This window comes from Oxyura jamaicensis, assembly GCF_011077185.1.
Source record: "Oxyura jamaicensis isolate SHBP4307 breed ruddy duck chromosome 5 unlocalized genomic scaffold, BPBGC_Ojam_1.0 oxy5_random_OJ106517, whole genome shotgun sequence".
Taxonomy (NCBI): Eukaryota; Metazoa; Chordata; class Aves; order Anseriformes; family Anatidae; genus Oxyura; species Oxyura jamaicensis.
In genome coordinates this window covers 61,228-83,686 of record NW_023303968.1, presented here as the reverse complement: position 1 = coordinate 83,686, position 22,459 = coordinate 61,228, and the positions used below count along the sequence as shown (strand labels likewise).

The following is a 22,459-nucleotide window of genomic DNA, read 5'->3' as shown; positions in this document are numbered from 1 at the left end:
CTGCTGCAGGGTGAGCATGTAACTTAAAAAAATGCAGAACTGTAAAGACCCTCAGAGTTCTGAAAATACCTCATCCGCAGTCTGTGAGATCTGTGCTTAGCTTCTTGAAACAAACTCAGAGACCCAAGGAAGATGCAAAATACAAGCAGGGACAACGATGTGACAGAAGACAGGAAGAAACAGTGTGAAAAAAAAATAAAAACCAGATCACTGGGCTTACATTTAACACAGGAGGATGTTCACAAAGTCCATCTCTAGGGAAAGAGGTAGTGAGCAGCAGCACAACCACGTGAAGCAATGCTTCAGTGAAGGAAAAACACCAGAGCTACAAGCACTCTGAAAAAACACAGAGAAGTGTTTTCCCATACAAAGTCCTTCATCTGGTCCTCAACAGAGGACCCACCATGCCCACAACACCAGGAGGGTGACCAGCAGTAAACAACTAAACAAATAAAGAGGAGGAAGAGAAAAAAAGCACGCAGGGACTACTGTAATAAAATGGCTTTGTTAAAATGATTTCAGACACAGAGCAACCAGTCATCACCTGATTAGAATGCAACATATGTTCCATTAGACAGAACTACGAAACGTCTGTACACTCAGCTGCATTTGGGATAATAAGCTCTCATTTGCTATAGGCACTGTATGTTCTTTTCGTTTTACTTCTAGTGGCAATTAACCTCCCTGTTATTAAGAAAATTGAGCTCGAAGTGGAAGACAAACACACTCATTTGCAGCGCTGAAGAAACAAGATCCTTTTACATAGGCTCATTTCTTCAAATGTGTTTTTTACCTCCCTAACTCTTTTAGACAAAGTGAAGCAAATCCAACCTTCCTCCGAACTTACCAACTCCCAGACTCCTGGCAGAAGCCTCGTGCAATGCTCTCAGGTGCTTTTTGCTTGCGAGCTTCTCTTCTGCAACCCCATCTCCCTGGAGTTTGTGTTCCCACCATACATTGGGACCTCTAATTTTGGACCACCATCCCAAGTTGTGCTACTGGAGATAAAACCTGACTTAGCACAGGCTTGTCAAAAAGAAAAGGTTATTTTATCTGACAAGGATTTTCTTTCAGGAACCACGAGTATTAAAGAGTACAGCACTCTTGCACTGATCATTTAAGTGCACGTAAACAATCCAAGCTACATACAAGGAACTTCACCCCCAATTTCAAATAATCAAGGAAAAAATTCACCTCAAATCTCAAAAAAAAAAAACACCATGGTTTGGAAAACTGGGAGCAAATTCAAACAGCAGAGTATTTCAGGCCTGCATGAGAGCAGCGCAGCAGCTGGGGAGCATGCAGAGCTTACCTTCTGGAAAGATGATGATGCACAAAGAAAAATGAAGAAAGAGCAGTTTGTTTTGCTTTGGAGGTGAGAGGTCAGAGTTTGTGCAGAACTTTGGATGCCATAAACCACAGCGGTCATCTCCCAGTTTAAAGAGAAAACAGCCTGCCAAGCCTGATGGGATTGCAGTGGATGTTTCGGTTTCTCAGGAGAACACAAAGTGGAATGTGCACAATCACACAGGTTTGGCCAAAGCCTCTCAGCCCCAAACAGCACAAGCAGCAGTGTCTGTGCTGACCAGCACTCAGCTGGCCTTGTCTCCTGCCTGCCCTCAGTGGCACACAGAGAGCCACGGTACTTACCTGCAGCTGCGAAGGTTGTGTTGTTTTCTTTTTCCCATTTTCCTCCCAGCCTGAGTTTACAACCAAGTTCCTGGGCTGCAGTGCACGCGTATGACCAAAGTGCTGCAGGCAGACGTTTTAGCGTTTGTCCCAGCACAGTGCTCAGGAGGCACCATCTTCACCTCAAAATGGGATTCAACTACCCTAACCTCTGCAGATGCTTCGGGGTCAAGGATTAGACGCAAGACAAAAAATAAAGAGGGAAAAGGCAGGAGATGGCACAGGTCCGTTTGACCAGCCAGGATACCTGACTTGCCATCACAACAAGGAGAGTTTTAAGCATGAGTTCAAGGAAGGGAACAGTTCAGTAGATGTTTGGGGGACATTCCTCCCACGTACAAGTAAAAAACTGAAGGCAAAAATGGCTGCACAGAAATAGGGGTTAGAAGACACTGAGACCAGCATTGCAGCAGTAGAGGAGAAACACTGACAGCGAACATGGGAGAAGGCTGTAAAAAGGAGGACCAGTAGCACGGTCCAGTGGAGGAGTCACACTCAGTACAGGAACACATAGTGAAAAGGAAAATAAAGCATCAGATCAATGATCCTTGCTGCAACATCTACCACCAGAACATGCTAACATTTGTCAGCACCAAAGGGAAGAACAAGGAGGTCTGAGCAGCATAGATGGTTTGGAGAGTTTTGTTTTAAATAAAACAGCTAAACAAACGTACAACATTTAAGCAGTTGTTGCATATACAAAAGCAATCTGAGGTGAATGAGATGGTTCGTAGACTTTTGTGACAGGGAAGGACAACAGCATGGAAAACAGCTACTAGTTTTCTCTGCTAAATCCAAACTTAAAAAACATGCTTTATGTTTGCAGTAGACAGCTGTAACAGATAAATATTCAACCACAGATGACAGGCTTTGAATATTCACAGGTGAAATGAGATATAACACCCAGAAGACCCCACTGCGTTCAGGTGTGGCCCTCAGTTCACTGTTGCTAACGCTGTTAAAATTCCTAGAATCTTTTAGCCTTTCAACCACCCCCATTCCCCCCACCTCCATCTTACATGGAACAAAAATCCAATAGCAGCAACTGACAGAAAAATACCGAGACAAAATCAGCCTCACCAGAACAACCTGATCCACATCTGTTCCTGCACTTGGAAAACCAGATTTTCCTTGGGGCAGATGATGGTAACCTTTGCTCATTTGTGTTGCCTATATTTGGATGCACAAAGTGTGTCAGTTCAGAACTTGTCGGGGCTTGTAGACATGCAGAAGGGTTCTTTGGACTTCATCCCTGGGCTGGCAAACTCGGATTAAGATTTAGAAGCAAAGGGAGAAGAGGTAGATCAGACCTGCAGAATGGGAATAGGCAGTCCAGCATCAATTTAAGGTACCCTCTATAGAGAAACAGATTGCTCCTTTCACCTTCCATCTTTGCATTAAATGTGCTGTAAATTCTACTGGGAATGACAGCCTATTCCCTGAACCCGGAAACGTTCTGGATATTTAATGGCTTACTACAGTTGCCACTTCTGTGCTCAGTTTGAAGCACACTAGAGTTGTTCTTGGATCTTCTTGCCTTTTCCTCTGTACTCTTGTTTGAAAAAGGAGATTTCAGCCTTGTGTAACTAGCTCCTGGAAGCGATTAATACTAGTCCCTAGAAAGGAAATGCAGTATTATCTATTATACACTGGCCAGAGTGACTGGAATAGAAATACCTTTGAAGATCAGGGCATCAGTAACACAATCTCACTGGCATCAGGAGGACAGCAAAATGAGGCTTGTCCTCATTCACCTCAGGACCATGTACTTCTGGAACAGGGTGTATTTCTCTTAAACATTTTCCAAAATTGTCTTTGCATTATGATCAGCACAGAGATGAAACAACTTAAATCTCTCAAAGACGTGCACACTTCACAGGCTAGTAACTGGAGTGAACGTTGTATCTACAACTTCGGAAGTTTCCTACCACAATAAATAAGAACCTAACTTGTTAAAGCAATTTTTATTTAAGTATTTGGAGGGAAACTTTCATATCATAAGTAAAAATACTAAAGTTGAATGTTGTTAAAAAAAAAAGTCAAGATGATGGGTTCTCTGTGCAAACACAGCAGTTTCTGGTGGAAAGGGGAAGCAAGGGTATTCATAACATACTCCCTTTCAAATAAAAAAAAATAAATGCTAGTTAACTGCAGTACATGTCATCATTTTTATACAGTCAAGAGAATGAAAAACAAAAAATAAGCAATTTAAGAGAACGCAACCTACAATGGAATAAATTCATTCGCAGGAGAGACAGAATAAGACTGCTTTTATGAAAATTACAAAGAAACATGATACAACAAAAACAGGGTGTGGGGAATTTTTCCACTAAGATTAAAAATGAAAAAAAAATTCACTTTTTGAACACCATTATTATTCAAACACATATGAAGTTTCAACCTAGGTTTTTTTTTATACATGGGAAACACTGTTAAAGTGAATCTTCAAGAGTGAGAAGGCACCATGAACTGTCAGCTGATACCTTTAATGCACACTCAAGAAAGAGGAAATGATCTGGCATGATGCAAAAAATCATTAAGTGTTTATATATATTCATATATCTTTCCATAAAAAAAAAAGCGGCAACAAGTCATTACTTCAGTGCCAAAATGTACTTTTGTCTGGTTGACTCACTCGTAAAGACGATTTCTCACTTAGACCTGTATGGTATTTGTATACAGTGGTGCAGGTGGGTGATTCTGTGTTGTTGCATTTCATATTAGATTGGTAAAGTAAGCATTTTCTATGTTCTGAGAAGCCAATCCTATGAAGTATTCCTAAACTCTACGCAAATGGAATAATTAAATGCACTGTCTTGCACGGAATACTCATCTGTACGATGTAGCATTGGACTAGATTCCACTGGATTCAGTTTGATATGTAATGTCTTGTAGCAGATGTTATAACAAAAATAACTCTTGCTTTTTGATTTACCTCACTGAGGCCATTAATGCTGTTCCTATAGGTGGTTTTCTGGAGCTGGATGACATTTCACTGCTGTCCAAAATGAGTTTGAACCTTAACCCTCCAGAGTTTGTTCACTTTGTTGCTTATATTATTGCACTAGCTACTAAAGTCTTATATCTTCCTATATAAATCTAATTGTTCAGAGTGCAGATTCTATATTTAGATAATGAACTGTATGAAATAAATAAAATAAGGGGATTTTCTGGTCAGAGTTGATGATATGTTGAATACCTTAATTAATTCTAAAGTAAACAGTTTTGGTGTATATTCGTAAAAACACCATTCAGCATAAAAGCCTTGACGTAATACTTTAAGAATGGATTCATTTTCCTTCTCAAAAATGCATCAAAGAATTGTTTTAAATACAGAATCTGTGAGGCTTCCTACAAATTCATCTAAATAGTAATACAAACACAGTTTGTAATTCAGATAATATAGAAAGTTCTCTAGTGTCCATTGAAGTAAGGTCCCCAAAATGCAGTCTGTTTTGTTTCTGAACGGGAAAACATTGCAAAATATTAAGCGGTTCCACTGGCTGAATAGGAGAACTGAGGAAAATGAGGTCTTCTCTCATTATCTATACAATCCATGCTGTCATCTGAAAAATGGGGAAAAAAAAAAAGCATTAGGCAACATTTGTAACCTTTTTATTGTACATAAGCAAACAGTAATGCACAATAAAGCTCTCAGAAAATTCAGCATTGCTTGCTTTTCTCTTCCACAACTTGAAAGGATAAAGACACAGCAAGTCTGAAATCTCGCCCCATTCAATGGGCATCAGAAAATTCCGGTTGTTGTATATGCATTCCGCTGTTTGGATGTCCATTTGAAATTGCCAGGGGTTGCATTGCTCAAATTCATGTTCAGTGTTTGAATCTCTGGCAATTGCTATTTCAAAGTATTGAACATGCTCCGTCAGCATGAAAAATATTTTGATTGAATATGGACATTACCCCATACTCAACTGACTGCCTGCACATACACCAGTGTGTGAACAGATGTACACATGCAAAGCTCATGAACAGATTTTTTTTCCAACAGGAGACTATCCAGATTTTGAAGACAACAGTACAAATGACATCAATATACTCTAAAACGGGTTTTTCATTTCCCTAGCAGGAAAAACATGTGGAAGAGTTGAAATGGATGTTTTTCTGTATGTTCTAAGAGACTGGATGACCTAGCAGCAAATTATTTCTGGTGGTCTGGAGGACGCAGTGAGAAACATTTGGGAAAAGTTTACCTTGGTCAGGTGGAGTGATTGTAATCATCTGTGCTGTAAATTCTTCATCAAAGTATCTTGTGTCTGTTTCAGATGTAACTTGTGGCTTAAACGGAGGTACAAGCTGCAAAAAATAGAAAAATACTGTCTGTTTAGACGTTCTTAAAGTACTGTTTGAAACAGGTACGCTCTGAAGTAGAGTTATAAGCTAGAGTGGCTTTTTGTATGTTTTTGAACATAAAAAAAACCTTAGTCCATAAAAAAATAGTATACAGTAAGGCTAGGTGGGCACATCCTGCTTATTGGTCGTTTAAGGCATTTTGCTGCTAGAATTTAATTGCAGAAAGAAAATCTGACACTCCTAATGTTGCTTCAAGTAATGAATAACATGCATATAAATGTTTAAAATTAATAGCAGATACCGTTTCCCTACCTAATTAGATGTAAATTGTAGGCTGCATCTAGTCTGATTTCCAACTGAGGATGAAAACGCATAAGAATCGTGTTCAGCACTACCAAACTGATCAGCTAGCCTCACACATCATCATAAGGCTGGTAACGTTCCCAAGAAAGCTCAAGCTCCAGAGCTGCCGTGTCCATGCACTCAGAGCACGTGCAGAAGACTGGACCTGCTTGGCAGAATTTAGGACACGGCAGCAGCAACATCAAGCATTGTGCTCCAGGTCCCCAAAAAGTAGTTTCGGATCCACTCTAAACTTAGAAAAACTGGAGTGTTTACAAAAAAAAAGCATGCAGTAACATCCTCCTCTTGTTAGGGCACTGTTTGCATCCTATTCTTGAAACTTGCATGGGCAGAAGGGTGAGAAATCATCCCCGTGCACGCAGGCAAGCGCCGGCAACAGGCGCTCCAGATGGAGCTGAGCTGCTTGGCTGGGGCCGGAGGAGGCGGCAGCCTGGGAAGCGGGGTGGCAGGGCTGGCGGCGCGCAGATGCACGGAGCTGGAACACGGACAGCTTTGGAGGGCAAAGGAGCTGGGATTCAGAGCTCGCTCACCTTCCCCGCTGCACGACAGGCTGGAAGCAGAAGGCAGACACGGCTCCTCGCCCTCCCACAGAGGACACGCATAGTGCTCGGCACTGGGCTGCCGCTCGCCCACCGCTGGGGTTAAACGTGGCCATCTTTTAATAGCACGCGGCCACACCAGGCAACAATTTAGGAGCGTGATTGAGGAAGTGTATGGCTTCCAAGCTGAAACCGCAGGGAGAAGTTTATCTAAGCAAATGGTAAACTGCTCCGGCTGGAATTAAGCCGTGACCCTGAGACTTGTGCTCCTGCTCTGACAGAAATCAGAACGACGCTGACACAAGACAAGCAAACCATCAGCAAACCCTGGGTGTATGAAACATCTCCCCACCTCCAACCTTTCCACCAACTTACACCTGGAGAATCGTTTGCTTGGCAAGACAGCTAAGAAAATCACTACCTTCAGGCTCCCTATCACTTTTTTTTTTTTGAGAGCACCTGACAGAGCGTTGTCCTGTCTTTCAAACACTACAATACAGCTCCTTCATGTTCAATTTAAAGCCTTTAAGAAGTGTGATCTACACATATGGTGCTATTTCCAAATACAAAGAAACATTCCACAGTTTTAAACCGATCTTTAAAAAATAAGGGACATAAAAATCCTAACTTTACTATAAGCAAGCCAAATTACAGTATACATCCATACTTTTTTTTCTAATTGCTAATTATTCTGTTCCCAAGTATGCCTCAAAGGAGCCTGGAAAATATTCCTGTAAAAAAATAATCAAAAAATAGGTCCTTTATGTCCTGAATTTAAAAAGGAAAAGGAAACAGGATATCCCAAAGCCACCAGTCACTCCGAGCCTCACAGTCCTCCTGAAGCGGGAACGCTGTGCATTATAATGTTAATAACACTATTCTCAAGTCAAATCTGCATATGATGTCTAAAAGCCCCGTTGGGGACGAGTATTATTTCTTTCACATTTTAACTCCATTCCCTTTCTCCTTGCAGCAGCCTGTTCCTTACAGGGAACCTCGGTATGTTTTTGACGAGCTGCGTGCGTGCGGATCCGAAGCTCTCTGCCCTTTTAAGCTAACGGGGGTTTTGGCACCCGCCACGCTCCCAGTTGCTGTAGCTCGCTGTGCGCAGCACAGAGTGATTTAGGACTCGGGCACTGCAGCAGACACCTGAACTGCGCACGTCAGAAGGACTGGGAGCGGCAGCCCTAAGTCTCAAGGCGTGTGTAACGGGCAAGCGCTGCCTCTGTCGTTTTTTCCTTTTATTTTAGGATCTGTTAAAAGCAATTTGAGAGAGATTATGATGCACCCACAAGACAAAATTCTTTTCCTGGCTGTCAAATTCAGAACATGAAGCTGGAAACAGAGGGGAAGCCGCAGAAAGCTATAATGCTGGCTTTACCAAGCAAATATGGTGCTTTACTGAAAAGCTGTCAGCGCAAGAGCTCTGCAGTTCAACTGGCAGAGAGGTGCCACCTGTAGCCTCCCACTGCTGCAGACCAGCTTGACACCCGCAGGCTTATGTTGGTTTAAGAGGCAAAAAAGACAAGGCAAAAACAACACGTGATTAAAATCTCATTGTGTACGTTTCAATTGAATGTGGGCAAAAGACTGCAAATTAAATTGCACCTTTCTTTATAGCAGAGACAAATCGCAACACTTTTCCAGGCTGGCCTAATGAATATTTTGAATTCCTGGGACAGCCCCAGTTATTCAGAACTGCTCGTAATTCACAGCTACACTACGTTTCCAAAAAGCCTAATTACAAAGTAAGCGTTCTTGATTACCCCAAGCCCATGCTCACAAACACGTCCGCTGTTATCTGGAGGTAGCGGGTAACCAAGCTTAGCACACGAACACCTCTGGGCAGCTGACAAAATCCTGATTTTTTCCATGACACCGCACTTCAGGTAAATACAGCAAGATCCTCCTCGGACCACCCAGAACTCCGGCAGCAATTACTCACAGGCTTTCTGAAATATCTTCATTGACACAGCATGGTTATTTCTACGATAGCTAACAGTTTACATCCGATCACAGGTGCACCTAACGGGACAGGAGCGAAACCAGAATCTGGCCTCCCTGTATAGGCCAAAGGCAGAAGCAGGCTCACTTAGCATGCTATTTTCTCCAAAATGCTCAACATTTGCAATTTCCTGGTAATTTCCACAGCAATCTGAGTCAGTACTACAGTGGGATATTTTATGAAGGCTTCCTCAATCACACAGATAAATAAGTTGCCTCCGGCTTGTGTGATTTCTCCTCCATTCAGGGAAGCAGGACTACCATCATACTGTTAGCAAGTAACCACGGAAAATACCTGAACCCTGTTACCAACTTTTAACCTTAAACTAAATACCTGGGGGTTTTGCAGTGTGCCAGCTGGGTGAAAAAGGGGATAACCCATGGCTTAGAACAGTAATTCAGATATACTTTTTACATTATATTGGAAGAAGTCCTCACAATTCCCTCCTGCCCATATCTACCTCCTGGCTGCATGCAGCTCTCTCTGAAGGGATACTTTGAAAGGACGGAGGTCTAAATGCTACATACGCTTTCAGGGCACAAAAAGCCATTTTCTCATTTTTCACTTTCCTTTAGCCATACAAATCTGTGAAGGAGTGACCAAGAAGGAAACAGAGAACTCTCAGTAATAGGAAAGCACCGGACAGTTCTTCCACCGCAATACGGAAAGCTGTGGCATTGTTCTGACTTCTAAGTCAACGAAATCTGTGCTGTATTAGTTTTAGGAAAAATTCAAAACTCATTTTCTGCTATGTTTCTTACCTGCTTCCAGCAACTGGAGGGAGAACTAAACTGTTCTTAGAGATTAAACTAAATCAGGTACCATATGGGGCTGCAGGGGGAAGGAAGGAAATGAGGGAAGGCTGAGATCACAGTGTCAGTAGGTGGGAGCCTTGAATCACCAGACCCAAGCTTTGGTTAGCTGCACTTCGTGTGAGTGCTATGCAGAACGTGGCTGGTGAGAATCAAATGGGAGAGGAACACAGCAGGACCCCCTGAAAGCACCAAGACATCTTGGAGGAGTGCGTGAAGTTACCTGTGAATGAAGGGACAGAGCGACAGAGACAACTGGTGTCACTCGTGCTAAAGGGACAGGTCTCTCCCATCTCAGTCTCTCTCGTTGGAATGCCTACAAACTCAGCGGGTCTCAAGGAAAACTGATGCAAAACACCACCAAGTGCAGCCACTTCACATCAATGACCAAAAATATATGTATGCTAGGTTTGACTTGATGCATAGGCCTTCGCTTCCTTTTGCCTGCTGAATTCAGTCGTATTTCACCATTCAAGACAGGAAAAACAGAGGGAACAAGCAGTGTTCCACTTCTGCTTCTAGAAAGTTTTACTTCCAGGTGCTCAGGAACCAACAGTACCTAACTTTTGGGCCCCATAAATCACAAGGGATACATCATTTGATAGCAAAAAATGGCAACAAGTACTCACAGGAAATGTCACTTCAAAAACTTATATGCTGTCTACACTTGGAAGCAATTTTGGCTACATCCTATTTATTCAGTGACAGAAGCAAGTATCTTGTTGAGAGACACTCCTCACTGGGGGAAAGAAATGCTTTTGTTCAGAAGTAATCCAGCCACAGTTTAAGAAGCAAGAATCAATTTAGCCTTGATAAAACAACTGCAAACCTCTTCCATGTCGAGCTTCTGTACACCTTACCAAGGGCAACAAAATCTGAACCATTCAGGATACCGACAGCTGTAATTCACCTTGGGAGAACAGTTGTTTAAGTACCTTTTTCTCGTATACGTCTTGCCAAACAATGCCAGCAAAGAATTTGTGTTGCATAATCTCCTTTGCATCATCAGGACCACCACCTAACCTGTTTGGGGCAAAATAAATAAATCAGTGTTTGAGTACAGTTATTTTTCTCATACAGTTTTTATGAAATGGTACCAAAGAAATTCTGAGTTCACATAATACATTTTGGAGCATCTGGCATTTGCTTCACTCTTGGTTTTTGTGCAAGGGCTGTAGGATACTCTACACTTCAGATCACAACATTGCTCTTCTAAAAGATTTGAAAACATACTAAGATATCTTAGCATGCAACCAAAGTTTCTCTTTAACAAACAAAAATCACAGTTCAAAAGATCTGCCTTCAGAGGGGATGCTGTCCTACAGCCCTGAGCAGATGCAGCGAATAAAAGGTCTGAGCAACCCATCTCTTTCTCCTTTCTAAATTGACAAGCAACTACCCTTTATAATTTTCAAGAGCAGAGCGATGGCGGCAGTAAAACTGAATTTGATTTTGAAACATAAGAGAGGCAAGGATTCTGAAGACGAACTGATTTATGCCATCTGATTTAAATTTCCATTAAAGAAAACAGTTGACAACTGCAGTGATAATATCACGTTGTATGCAAATCTTTCCTCCTCCTCAGCTTCAAGGAAGCACAAAGGGTGTTTTATTGACTTAAAGGTATATCAAGATAAAGCACTTTTATTCCAAAATAAAACTGTCCACACAGCTTATAGATGCAATCAGTTCAGTTGCAGTCTCGGGCTAACAGATGCTTAAATTCTGCTGTGGAGGTTAAAGTGTTCTCTGAAAGACTGAACCGCATCTGCACGCGAAGACATGCGCTGGGAAAACCAACCACACACTGAGTAATCAGCAGGAGACTCACTTCAGGTTACAAGGTTAAGAGACTCTCAGGCTTTTAAATGCAAAAAGCGCTGCCACGTTCATCCAGGCTGACCTCTAGTATCTGCAAGCCCCCGATTCCTGCTGCATCACCCCGATGCCACTGGGGAACTGGGAAGTTACCCCTTATTTTAAAGAACAGCTCTGAGCGACCTAGGCTGTAACTACACTGCTAAAGGAAAAGGGGCAAGGTCTGTTCTCTGGACCTGCAGCCAAACTGCCCAAACATTCACCCATGCTGCACAGCAGCCGGCCCCGCATCCCCCCATACGTTATTTTTTGGGGGTGGAGGTCAGGGGTGCAGTTCACCATGTCAGAATAATGTGAAGGCTGTGCTGCAGCCCACTGACGTGGTATTTTTTAGCGCATGCTCTGGGGCGTAGCTCGATGCCACAGTGCAATGGCACAGCGTGGTGTGACTGCCTGGGGTGGAAGGAATCAAACAAGGTCATGTCCAGGCTGCCACTGGGGAACGGATGCTGGTGTGGGCAATGCTCTCAGCCACGTCTGTGCACTCTGCAGAGAGAAGAAGCTGGCTGAGGCCACAACTGCACCAGAGGTGACAGATGGCAGAGGTGACAGGCAGTTCAGCAGCCATGCTTGCCTCCTGGCCCTGTTTTATTTAGTACCACAGTAGTAACCCAAGAGGTTTGCTCGTTCCTGTTCCTCCAGGACACCTGCAGTGGAACAGGAGACAGACCCCAGGCTTCATGTCACGATGCAGGGGACACTCTCCCACCCCAAGTAAACGCTGAGACCAAGCCTAAGTCCAGCCTAGAGCCTCCTGGGCCAAACCAAGTGGACAATGGCTCTCCCGTCTGCTTGACAGCATGGTGTACAGCTGCCAAGCCACCTGGAACAGAGACAAACTCCAGGGTAGCCTGGGAACAGAGACAAACTCTGTGAGTAATCATCTCTCGGCTGGTTCCCTGCAGGTCCAGAGGCTCTGCCAAGTCTGTATCAGGCTCCTCGCTGCTTCCCCGGTGCAGATGAGGATGGCCAGCGAAGAAGAGGGTGGAGTTGATCAGTTCTATCCTCTTTACTCACAGATGTCAGCAGGCTGTACTCCAGCATCAAAGTTCGGGAGTTATGAAGTGACTAGAAGCTACAAAGAACCTAAATACTGTTTTGCACAAGTATGCAGAACGGCTGGCTGATTGCAGCCATACACAAGTGCTTTGGAGAATACATTATCTATTACGAGCCTTTGTTCCATGAAGGGCAAATACATACTCAGGGAAATGCCAACAGAAACCCCAGATGTTTTACTTACCTTTTAAAAATCTATACTATTAAACAAATTCATTCCAACTGAATGGAAAAACAATAAAAAACCCATGTTTTGGATAGGAACTTAGTCCAAAACATATTTGTGGCTTTTACAGCTATCATGAAAAGACCGTTTCAAGGTGAACAACATTACGTCAGCACCTAATGCAAAAAGCATGCTTAAAGAAACACTGAGAACTGAAAGAGCAGTGAGTTTGTCTCTCGTAAGGACATGCAACAACCAAAAACAAATACAGCATGAACAAAAGTCTTGAAAAAGACTCCTGTGCAATGAAGGTAAATTTTATGCATGTAAGTCTTCAAACAGAACCAAAAATAGTAGAAATAGCAGTTAAAAATAAAAGTCCACTGAGGATTACAGTATACAAGGAAACATAACAGGAAGTGTAGAGGGTGAAAAGCATTTTAAAAAAATCTGTCTTAACTGGTCTCCTTAAAATATACCTGCTGAACATTGCTGGTTATTCATTAAGCTTCCATCCAAGTTTGAGAACTTTAGCTTTTGTGTTTCAGTTAAGTCCCAAGGAGAAAAATTACCACTAAAAGCACCATTAATATTAAGCTCATACCACTTCCACACTTTTAATTTTTATGAAACTGTGTGTTGCTTGCAAGTTACTGTGATCATTTCATCGTAAGCTCCCATGCTCTGCAAGCCAAGGGCAATCAGCTATAATACTATAATCATCTGCAAAAATGTTTTAAAATATGTACCCTATATGTGTATATATATATATAAATATGTATTTTATATATACAAAATAAAAATATATTGTGTGCACAGTGGAAACATTATCATCCCAGACCAGACAATTGCAATTAGCAAATCGCAGCAAAAACATTGTTTCTGTCCTTGTCCCTGTAAAGGTAAGCAGCACGCAGCACCCAGCGGTCCATTCCTGGTTCTTTAAAAAGAAACCCACAAACTCCTACAGTGAAAAAGTTTCTACCCTAAGGGCAGCAAGGCTTCAACACAAAGCAAAAGCCGCCTTCACTCTGACCTGCTCTGACCATCCTGCTCTGGTGCTGCACCATTTCAGGAGCCACAAAAAGATTGTGACTGTGAATCCTCACGTGAAGACGGCCGTACTTCTGCATTACAGGTTTCTGGTGTTCACAGATTCTCATGTGCACCATCCTCAGATGGAAACAGTCGGCTTATGGCTCCACATTTGGGCTGCTGTTTTGTTTTCACATGAGTTCTCTTACTGCACCCCCAACCCCAGAAGTGGTTCTTTAACAGGGTAAATACACCCACTGGGCTCAGGAAAATCAGCCCAGCAAAAGCTGTTTGTGTTCAGCTGGCTGGAGCACACATGTGCTTATTTCCCCTCCTCTGACACAGCCAGGAAGGTGACGGTAACGTACTGTGTTATGGTCCTTGCCCTGGGAGCCCTGCAGCAGTCAGCCAGGTGCGAGCATTTAGGACCTGCACCTACATCGCTTCCCTGTGGCCACTGCTGGCTCTCCAACAGCAGTTTGTAACTCCCAACTCAGGAGGAAAAGGCCACGAATACGCAGTCTTTGGGGGCTTTCCTGTTCAGAGGTGAAGAGTTTGGAAAGCAGCTCCCAGCCCTGTGCTGAGCCTCACATCCCCACCCCTTCCCCAGCCACACGTGTGTGACACGGACGGGGCCCATCCAGCTCCCACCCCCAGCACTGGTAGGCAACCACAAAGCTGTCACGTTTGAGGAAGCTGAGGCTTGGGAAGTTTCTACATCACTGATTTCTAGAAATCTGGAGGGGAAAAAGAGAGTTGCCTTTGATGTTTTCCTCAGCCTTGGATCAGATTTCTTATGGGTGAGCTGCTCGAGTGTGCCCCAGCTCATGTCCGAACTGGGTCTGGACAACCTGGTACTGAAGTGATTTACACCAACACCATCACATCCAACAGCCCAACCTCAGTGTCCCTTATCGGCACCTGGTGAGTTGTGAGGACTCGATGAGGATCTGCAGCATAAGAGACAGCCAGGACACTGCAGCGTCCGAGCTCTGGATGCCCACAAGGCTGAAGGCTGCTGCACAAGAGGCCCAGCTATTTGAGAAGCACAACACAGCACAAGCAGGCAGCCTCCTGCCCGCCCCAGCCAGCCGGGACTTCCCCCGGTCCCTGCAGCCCTACAGTTGTCACCTCCACCTCCTCCAACCCCAGCAGCAGGGGCTGCAGGCCTTGCTGGGCCAGAGGGCAGGTTCACTCCAGTTGTCAGTCCTTCACGTAGCAGAGCATGACAGAGCGAGCAGACACACCTCAACTTCAAATCATTGCCTTCCACGAGGAAAAAAGTTTGGGTTTCATGCAGGTGGAGGCTTGACTGACCCTGCTCTTTCTGAACACCTGCAGCCAAGGTTGCTCTCAGGTTGTAGGAAGAGCCACCACCACTAACATGAACAAAGTGCTGGATCTCCGCATCGCTGCAGGGACCGATCACCAGTTACCAGAGACCAGCCTCAGCCCTCCAAAGCCAAGCAACAGCTACAACTCCGTGCAGTCATCAGACCTTCCAACGGGAGTTGTGAAATGCTGCATCTTCTTCCTCTCGCTCGTCCTGCATGGTAAGGTCCCACGGCATCATCAGCGAAAGAAGCAAACAAAGCAGCCCATGACAAACCCATCTGAAAGAGGCTCAGCTCCAGAGGCCAGCCTGCCCCAGGGCAGGGAGCACCACGGCATGCCGTGGGGACAGACACGATCAAAATTCAGAGAAAGCAGTGTTGGACTTCCCTCTGGTTTAAACCCTGCCAAGATTCAGCACTTGTGAGATCCTCTTTGCTGGTCACATACACAGCCACCCACCTGAACTCAGCCCCTTGCAGGGAGCCCTCCGAGCCATGCCCACCTTCACAAGTCAGAGTCCGCAGAGCCAGAGAAAGAATAATAAAAAATTAGGGGGAAAAATACTCTTTTATGTCTAGAAATATGCTGTGATTACCCCCTTCCGCTTGATGTATGTCACCAAGCAGCAAAGGAGAATTGCAGGCCACATTAAAAGGAGATGTTTGTAGAATAGATTTTTTTCCTTCTTAGGAAAATTAAGGCTCACGTTACAAGATTAATAAACTTATATCAATCCCAAAAGAAACTTCAAAATTCCTTTTCCCTTACAAAATAGATTTCCTACATATGACCAAATTTAGAAAAGAGCCATGATTAAAAGCAGAATGCGATTTATTGTTCTTCATACTTCCCCCGTATGCCTGGGAGTTGCAGCTGAGCTGGCATTACTGAAAGCAGACTGCAAACGCTGCTCCCGTGCATCTAGCTCACGTACGGCAGCTAACTGTAAGGTTTAAATCACCAACCCAGACCACGATTCACTAGCTCCTTGATAATTAATTTACACTTTATATATCAACTTCTTTTGGGAGGGGGGAATTTTACTGGACAGGAGACTGAGTTTCATTTTCCTCAAGCTGCTGCCTCTCCCCTCCGTCCCACTCTCACATCCACCAGCAGTAACAAAATGCTGCCAATGTTTTCTGCCACAGACATCACAGTGACACCAACTTTTGTCAACCCCTGGGCTTTGGTGAGGAGGGGATTTTGGGGGAACAGTTGTGTAACCCAGCAGAACGTCAACAGGGTGATGTTCACTGGCCTATTGCGCATCATCTAACTTTTCACTGAATGTATTTTTGTGGCTATCTGGCTGGTTTTCTTTAGCGTGGCTCCATGATCTCACTATGAGTCAATGACCAAGTAACCCAGGCGCCCACCCGAGCACACAGACCACACTGTGAGAGCAGCTGACAATAAACCCCATAAAACTACAACAAGGGTGGGACTCGGGACTTCCACCCCCAGCGCCTCCAGCTCGGTTCTCCGTACTGCCTGAAAACACCACGCAGAGCAGTGGATTTGCAGAATCCACAGTTAAAAAGTTGGGTGCGGAGTGGCTGGGGAGAAACTAGTATTTAAGAACGGCCCACAGTCCAAAAAGCTTGGGAGGCACCAGTGTAATTAGCAAGCTGCAGGCATGTGTGCAGGCTTGTCTAGCCTATAGTTATTTCTATCAGCAGCATGAAAATCATCTGTCCAACAGATCAGAGCATCGCTAGTTCCAAGCCTGCTGAAGATACATGTGAAGAAGTGGCTATTTGTATAAAATGAGCATATTGTGGAGTAATTATTGGCATTGGAAAAACCTTGTAATTAGAAACAAGTGGGCGTTCTTTGTTTGTAAACAAATTGCATTTTGGTTCATCAGAGATGCTCCTTTAAGAACAAATTACAGCAGATGCTGCTTGTGTTTCCAGTGATTGAAAGGCCCCACCTGAATAAGCTACAAGAGGGTCACAATTCTATTTAACCCAGCACTTTCCTGGACAGGAATCCTCTTGGCACGGGCTGCAGCCACATTTGCAGAGCACAGTGCCCAGGGGGCTGCTAATCTATCACACAACCTTTTCCTGGAGGCCCCACCGGAGCCCCTGCCTGCTCCAGGGGGGGCGGGCTGCTGTTGCCACCTAGCACAAGGCTGGCCACCTTCCTGATACAGCTGCTCCTGGTTCCCTATGTCACGGCTGAGTTGAACACTCCTCTAGTACAAATGGAGGGTTTGCACCACGAAACCCCTCCGCAGGATTTTCTGTCAAGAGCAGTGATGGGAATAATCCACTTGGATGATAAAAACCTTTGCTCTAAGTATCCACTTACTGGCAAAGAACCGTTTTCGTGCTATGTGCATGTGCACATACAGACAGAACACACCAGAAAGCAAACTGAAATACTCTACGTACACCTCACATGAAAAGTCTCCTAGCTGGGGCCTATTTATGGTGGAAAGGTTCAGGACAGGAGACTAGGGGCAGAGTCACAACTTTTGTTTGTTTAAAAATGTCTGGGTTGACAAGAGGGCAGGTTCTTAAACCGATGTTTACTTTGGTGCAAAGGTCAACATCCTTTTTGGATCTTGTTCTATTTTTTGTTAGATAGCCATTATAGGATTGTTTTTTTGTTGAAGTTGTTAAGTCAAAGGTTCTTTTTAAATAATAAAGAATAGCAAAAAAGCAAAAGGAGGAAATGGGAAAAGTAGATCAATCATGGTATAAACTCCACCACCATCATGGCAGAAACACCACTACCTGCCATCCAGAAAAGGATGATAAATCAATGGCACAGATTTCACAGAAAATTCAGAAAGCTTACAGCAAGCAGCCTGAACTTGGATAGAAGGCAAGAACGTTCACTGTAGAGCTTATAACCCACAGCAGCCATCACGTTAATTATGATCGAAAGCAAGGTTAACTTGCATTGTTCCGGGCTGTAGTTTTGTGTGAATGGCAGCCATCATATGCCAAAGCTCAGCCTCCTGATCACCAAAATCACTTCATGTTGCTATCTGCAGGGTCAGCTTGTTTCAAAAGGTAAGACAAAAACAAATAGTTTCATTTACGGCATCTCAGCTATTCTTGGTGGATGCTAGTTGTGACCTGATTAGAAACAGAACTACAATTTCATCCAAAATATCTTCCTCAACTTTAAATAAAGACTGCCGTGCGTGCACTCAATAGCCCTTTGTGCAGTATCCTCTTCAGTTGTTTCTGAAAGATGGCAATACAGATCTTAAATGGCAGCACACGAGGTCACTTTTATGTCACTTGGCTTGAGGATGGTTCCCTTTCACAGACACGCCTCTGAACAGCACAATTGCTATCTTTTTTGTGAAGGCTTTAACAAATATTTTTTTTGATTTCTCCTTATTTGGTATTTCTGAGGGCACAGGCATTTCAAATTGCAATTATTAAGCAACAACCTCACCTTTGCTTCGGATCTTTCTTCAGCAAACCTGACAAGAGAGATTTTGCTTCAGGTGACAAAGTGCGTGGAAATCTAATCTCCTCCATAAGGATGAGTTCAAAGAGCTTTTCATGGTCCTGGTTGTAGAAAGGGAGCCGGCCACACATCATTTCATACATCACCACGCCGAGGCCCCACCAGTCCACTGCACGACCATAGTCATTGTCTTCCAGCACCTGCAGAAAGGCAGAGAGAAGGCTTTAGAAGGCATTCCTAAATCAGCAATGAACACAGAACTCAAGAGGCAAGGTTTACACCAAAAATTTCATGGTTTTGCATTTCACAGATGAGTTTACCAGCACAGAGTATCTGCAGAAGGTCTCGAAAACAACTGGCACTGACGGTCACTGATCAAAAGAGAGCATTTTAGGTAAGCAAGAGAGGGAAAAGGATGAAGTGTTATGATATGGCAGATTCCTTCTCTTCCTCCAAGCCTCCCCTTCCCATTAAGCCCACCGTAAGCACAACCTTTGAAAGCCCAAAGGCTGAGGTCTGTTCTCACATTACACAGCCAGCTGCTAAATTCTCACGTATCATAGACTGTTCCAAATGGGATCCCATTAAGAGAAAAAAAAAGCCACCAAGGAGCCATTCTGGGGAGAAAAGACAAGACAGCCAGGCTATTACTTACTATTCCTTCAGAAGCAACAAACTGAACAGCACAATCCTCTCCATACTCACTTGCCTCTACCCAAAGGGTATGTCACAGAAGACCACACAGTATGCTAAATGACTAATTCGTATTAAACACAGAGCCAGATCTCCACTCCTAGCACTTGACTAGCTGCAAGGCTGTGAAATGGCAGCCAGGCTGTCTTGAAATACTTCCCTTCCTCCCCTCCAGAGGGGAACACTTGCACACCAGCTCCAACACTTTGGGGTTGCACTTTCTAAGCAGAATGTGTTGGGGGGGCAAACTGCTTCCAGCTCTCAGCAGACAGGGTGCAGCACAGGACATTTTGCCTTCCTCCTGGGCATTTGCACCTAGCAAATCCCCAGTTTGTGCACAGACTCAGGACCCAGCAGTGCCCTTTCTCCCTCCTGCTTGCTCCACAGAAGTGCTCTCGTGTTTTATTTCTTGTCTTCTCCATCAAAGGCTTTGTTGAGGAGGTAGGAGTGTTTCGTGGCTCGTGGAGTAGATGTTACAAGGACTTCTCTAGACTTTATGTCTCCTAAGCAGTTGTCTGTAGCTGACACCGACAGTCTCATATTCCAGACCCTGTGCTCAGGTTTTAGTTGTCATCTTTAGTCTTTTCACAGGTCTGCACTAACAGCTTAGTATTGCCAAGAGTAAAAACCACCAGCACCCTTCCTTGTAGCAATGTAAAGCTCACGCAGCCACCGTGCACCAACTCACCCTGTGCTCAAAAGGGTGAAAGAGACAACTGAAATCGACAGCTTTCCCTTTAACAAAACCAGGATCCAAACCTCCAACATTCAGAAAGCACACAGAAAAGCAGTGGAGACACTCCACAACAACCCTTTGCGCTCTGCCTCTCTGTATTCACTAATTATGCCCCTTAATTATCCGAACGAGGGAAAGGGCCTGCAGTAAAACTCCGAAGGCTGCCAGGTATTAGATTACCCGGCGCTGGTCTATTTACAGCATCCCCTGCCGTATGATTCACACCAAACGACAGCTGGCTCTGCAGCTGCCCCGCGCATGTATTCGGCCGACACAGCTGCCGGCCGGCCGGGATTCCAGGAGCCGGCCCCGTCCTTCCCGAGGCACCGCAGGAGATATTTGTGTGACAACGCCGCTCCGAGCCGCCTCCTCGCGCTGCCCGGTGCTTGGGTTTACCGAAAATAAATTAGTCACGGGGTCTCTGCCCGTTTATTTATTTATTTTTAAACTGCTGCGGGAGCTGCGCGGCCAGAGGACTGGAAGAAAAAAAAAAGCCACAAAGGTTTTGTCTGTGTGCACAGCCAGTTCTACAGGTGCTTTCAAAACGCACAAAATCATTGAAGCATTGTTTTAGTAAAGATGCTAAAACTCCGTTATAATACAGACTGCTAACTACAGCTCTTTCCTGCACCTCCATTAATTCCACACAGAATGAAAAAAATGCTTGTTTCTTCAAAGTGCTTTATCCCAGACAGCAAGTGCTCAGATTTAGGATTGCACAAAACAGAGCAATGGTTATTAAAAATATACTGTATCAGAAAAAGGATTACGCATATTCTTGATTTATTGCAACACACAGGACAGCAGAAGTAACAAGGTCATTTCACTTAAGTTAAAGGCTGATCAATCCCTAACAAGCAGCTCCACGCTGCCGTGAGATGGAATTTGAAAGAGAAGGCACAACAGCTGTAAACATCACCGCCACTGATGTATCTGACACATCAAAGTTGACATGGTTCAGTCACTGTCATCCATGCACAAGATTCCAATATGAACCTAAAAACAACTATGCAACAACTGTACAAACACGCTGCTATGCTGGACTCCAGTTACAGACACAGATAACGAGAACGAGCCCCCTGCTTTTAAGGCTGCATGACCTTAAATGCACAGCGTATCGCTCAGGCGCAATTTCCAGATTTTTTGCATGCTATCAACCAGATGACAAAAGCCTCCAGAATTTAACACTCCAGCTCGCAGATGGGATTTGCAAGTAAGGGAGAGAGCTGGGTTAATCAAAAGGATTTGTCCTTCAGGGTTTTGGATGAGCCAACTCATCGTAAATATGAAAAAGAAAAATAACAGCAAGTAATACTACTGAAAGAACAACATAATGCCTGCACAGGGAATCCCCGCATTCCAAGCTAAGAAAAAAACAAAACCAAAACAATATTTTTAATCACCTCATGAAATCCTTGGTGAAAAACTGGAGTTCAGCAATTGATTTTAAGAGGGAGCCACCAAATAAAAGCCATATTTATGAATAATAAACACTATTTGTCGTGCTGCTAATTACTCCCTGCATCAGTGAATCTCAAATCGTGGTGCACGAACCCCCATTTAGAAACACTGAAGACTCCTAGCGATCCATGGAGAGCTGGCAGCTAGCGTGAGACTGGCTCCGCCTCTTGCTGCAAGCTACTTCGACAGGTGCCCACGTTCTTCATTATTATGAAGAGACTGGAGGCCCTTGAGAGCAGCTGGGAGTTTAAAAAAACCAACAAAAACAAAAATCCAAGAGCACACAACTGCTTCCACTGCCACCGCTACGCAAACTGAGTGCTCGGAAGTGCTGATCAGCAAAGACACCAGCTCTCCGCAGCAATATTCCTCCTCCACTTTGGTTTTCCCTACTTTGTACCTTGCACTTTGACTAAAGAAAGGTTTGCAGCGCAAGTTCTCCCACCTTGGAGAAGGAATATGTCCTGGGAGTGCCTGCAATACATAACCTGCCAGCAGCCCAAGACTTGCTTCTGCCTGCGCTCCCAGCTGGATGGCAGCCTGTGCGCCAGGGGTAGCAAGGCGCGCGCTCCGAGGCAGTGAGCCCTTCTGCAAGGCACGGCGTGTTATTAGCTCAGGCTCGGTGCCCTGCTCACACAGCGACTGCTTCCAGACAGCTCCGAGCGTGGGCAGAGAAAATGAGCGTCTGCCTGCAGAACACCGTGTGTACATCTCCTCTATCACACTTCTTCACTTTTGATCTGCCCTTAACTAAATCGCTGCTCTACCAGCACCTGCTGTGTTGCACAACTTTCCAAAGGAGTATTTCCAGGATGAAAGGTAAAGACTAAAATCCAAATGCGTGCTTCCATGGAAAAATTATTAGCACAAAAATCCCCCCAAAATGTATTACTGGGGACTGGAGTCTTATGTTTGGATTTGTTTCCTCCAAAACAGAAA

The 22,459-nt window shown here is 44.3% G+C and overlaps 1 protein-coding gene across 1 annotated transcript in view; it reads right to left on the bottom strand.

Annotated features, from left to right (window-relative positions):
- Positions 1–3,638: 3,638 nt before the first annotated feature.
- The window catches only part of LOC118157410 (RAC-alpha serine/threonine-protein kinase), a 72,829-nt gene continuing 54,008 nt past the window's right edge, over positions 3,639–22,459 (bottom strand). The window contains exons 11-14 of the mRNA XM_035311719.1: positions 18,616–18,830; positions 10,655–10,742; positions 5,901–6,003; positions 3,639–5,255 (exon numbers count right to left, since the gene is read on the bottom strand). Coding sequence (XP_035167610.1) covers positions 5,176–5,255; positions 5,901–6,003; positions 10,655–10,742; positions 18,616–18,830 — 486 coding nt within the window. The 3' untranslated portion in view covers positions 3,639–5,175. The remainder of the gene's footprint in view (positions 5,256–5,900; positions 6,004–10,654; positions 10,743–18,615; positions 18,831–22,459) is intronic.